Source organism: Amborella trichopoda, chromosome 4 (genome assembly GCF_054954075.1).
Source record: "Amborella trichopoda isolate Santa Cruz 75 chromosome 4, AtrichopodaSantaCruz75HAP2 v2.0, whole genome shotgun sequence".
NCBI classification, from domain to species: Eukaryota; Viridiplantae; Streptophyta; class Magnoliopsida; order Amborellales; family Amborellaceae; genus Amborella; species Amborella trichopoda.
In genome coordinates, this window is record NC_142339.1 from 11,224,232 (window position 1) to 11,226,827 (window position 2,596).

General features: G+C 50.1%; 1 protein-coding gene across 1 annotated transcript; it reads left to right on the forward strand.

Moving 5' to 3' along the window:
- The first annotated feature begins 1,055 nt into the window (after positions 1-1,055).
- EXL2 (EXORDIUM like 2) lies at positions 1,056-2,255 on the forward strand. Its single transcript, XM_006853215.4, has one exon. It carries the CDS (start codon positions 1,165-1,167, stop codon positions 2,092-2,094), a length of 930 nt encoding a protein of 309 aa, XP_006853277.1. The 5' UTR covers positions 1,056-1,164; the 3' UTR covers positions 2,095-2,255.
- The last annotated feature ends 341 nt before the right edge of the window (positions 2,256-2,596 follow it).

Sequence of the window (2,596 nt, forward strand, 5' to 3'; positions counted from 1 at the left end):
GAGTAAAGAAGATTTTTGAATTATTTGCAAAGAGAGAAGGTTGGAATAGAGGGTGGCGGGGGGGGGGGGGGGGGGGGGGGGAAGGTGAAAAGGGGGCTTCCTGTTTCGGTTGCCTCTCCAAAATTTGTGGATGTAATCTACACCAGATGTCTTTTAAGTTGGCGGAGACGCATGAGAAATAGGAGAATTGGGCGGATCGGTTTGTGTCCAAATCAGTTTTTGAAAATTAGTGTTAGGATGGGGCTGGATCCGTTTGTTTCCAAATCGGGCCGGAAATTTGTTTTTGTAATGCATCGTCTATGCAGATGTCTTTTTAAAGTGTACCCTGTTAGGGGTTGGCAATGGTTCGAGTTTTCAAGCCCGTCCTAGTCAGTTTGACCATAAAAAACTAGGGTGTGGACCAAAGACTAGGCTAAGGTTGGGTCATCAGGCCCTGTGGCCTGGGCTTCGCTACGACAGGGCCAGCAAGTTGGGCCTAGCCCAACCCTTTTTCTTTCTTCAATTTTCTTTGGTTTATGTTTACTTTTATCTAGCCTAACCTGGCCTGGCACGGACTTGACAGGACTAGGGTCAAGCCTATGCCGGGGCCTCTTTTGGTGAGGTTAGGGATGGCCCGGCTAGTGCCAAAGCTGATAAGGCGCGAGCCCGGCCGGTTACCAGGCCCAACTAATATCCGCGTCGGTCTTTTACGTGGGACCAAAAGGAAATTTCCTAGGAGCCCTTGGAAAGTAACTATTGGGCGGCCCAGCTAAGGCGAATTTTGGTCGGGCCTTAGTGGACAGACGGGCAAAATGGTAATTGTAGCGAGCTCTTCCTATCCTCTATCAAGTAGCGAGGAGCCTTGGTCTCCACGTCAACCCCCCGCGCCCCCGTTTTCTACAAGTTCCCCCTCATTGTCACTTCCAGCCTGTAATCATCTCTCGTCCTTCACCCAATCGGTCAAACCCACGTGTAACGCGCGTACAGGGACACTAGCGAGCTAACAGCTGGCCCTCCCTCTGCTTTACCAAATCGCCACCCTCACTATATGAACCCCTCCCCTTTCACTCTAAACACTACACCAATCCGCTCTCTCTCTGTCTCTCTCTCTCTCTCATATCCTGCAACAACCTCTCAAACTTTCTCTCTCTAGCTTTACACCTGATTTCTAAAGTTTGGTTCGCCATGGATTCTGTGTTTCCAAAGCTCAATCGAGCTCACTTCCTCTTCCTACTGTACATGATAGGAAGCTTTTCATGTATACAGAGCTCCGAATCGAAGCCCGCTGCTCTGGTAGAAGAACAGCCCCTGGTGCTCAAGTACCACAACGGCCCCCTCCTCAAAGGCACCTTCTCCATCAACCTCATCTGGTATGGCTACTTCACCCCCGCCCAGCACGCCATAATCACCGACTTCATCCGCTCTCTGTCGTCCCCCTCCGCCTCCCCGTCGGCTGCCTCCTGGTGGCAGACTGTCCAGAAGTACAAATCCGTTCGCCCGGGCACGACGACCGTTGCTCTCGGCAAACAGCTCCTCCACTCCTCTTACCCTCTCGGTAAAACCCTGACTTCCAAACAATTGGTTGCTCTGGCTTCCAAGGGCGGACAGAGAAACGCGATCAGCGTGGTGCTCACGGCCAAGGATGTCGCGGTGGAGGGCTTCTGCTCCAGCCGCTGTGGGACCCACGGCTCGGCACTGGGTGCCGGCTCCAGGTTTGCCTACATTTGGGTGGGCAACTCCGAGCTGCAGTGCCCGGGGCAGTGCGCCTGGCCCTTCCACCAGCCCATGTACGGGCCCCAGACCCCACCCCTCGTGGCCCCCAACGGCGATGTGGGCGTGGACGGGATGGTGATCAATTTGGCAACGCTCACGGCAGGGACAGTGACAAATCCATTTAACAGCGGGTACTTTCAAGGGCCAGCCACCGCACCGCTGGAAGCGGTGTCGGCGTGCACCGGGATGTTCGGGAAGGGGGCTTACCCTGGGTACCCAGGGGATTTGTTGGTGGATAAGGTGACTGGTGCGAGTTATAACGCTAATGGAGTTAATGGCCGCAAGTACCTGTTGCCTGCTATGTGGGATCCTCAGACCTCTGCCTGTGCTACTCTGGTTTGAGAAAGAGCTCAAGTGTAAGTATTGAATATTGTAGAGAAGGGGTTGCAGTGAGGTGATATTAAAGTGTAATTATAAGATGGTGTATAAGGTGTACACTTGATGATGTACAAAGCACGGTTTTAAATTTTAATTGGAGTATGTAGTTTGGATTTTGGACAAAATTCTCAGGACGTGGTACAAATAATTGTGGTAACTGGTTTCTTTGTATACAATAGATTTCTTCAATTGGACACAAGAAGTCACAAGACCTCCTTAGGGAGATTTTCCTTTTTTTTTTTCAATTTGAAATTTTGGGAACCATTTAAAGAAGGGAAAAGTTTATACAGAGCCGAGGCTCTAAACAATCAAATTGGAGCCAACCTCAAAATTTTTACTAGAAGAGGGTAGTTTTGATGCTCAAATATCTTCAAATTGATCATCTCGACATCAAGAGATGCAAGGACATGAAAAAAAAATGGATTGCTAAGTTTTGGAAGTAGTCTATTTTGTAATACTTTTTTGG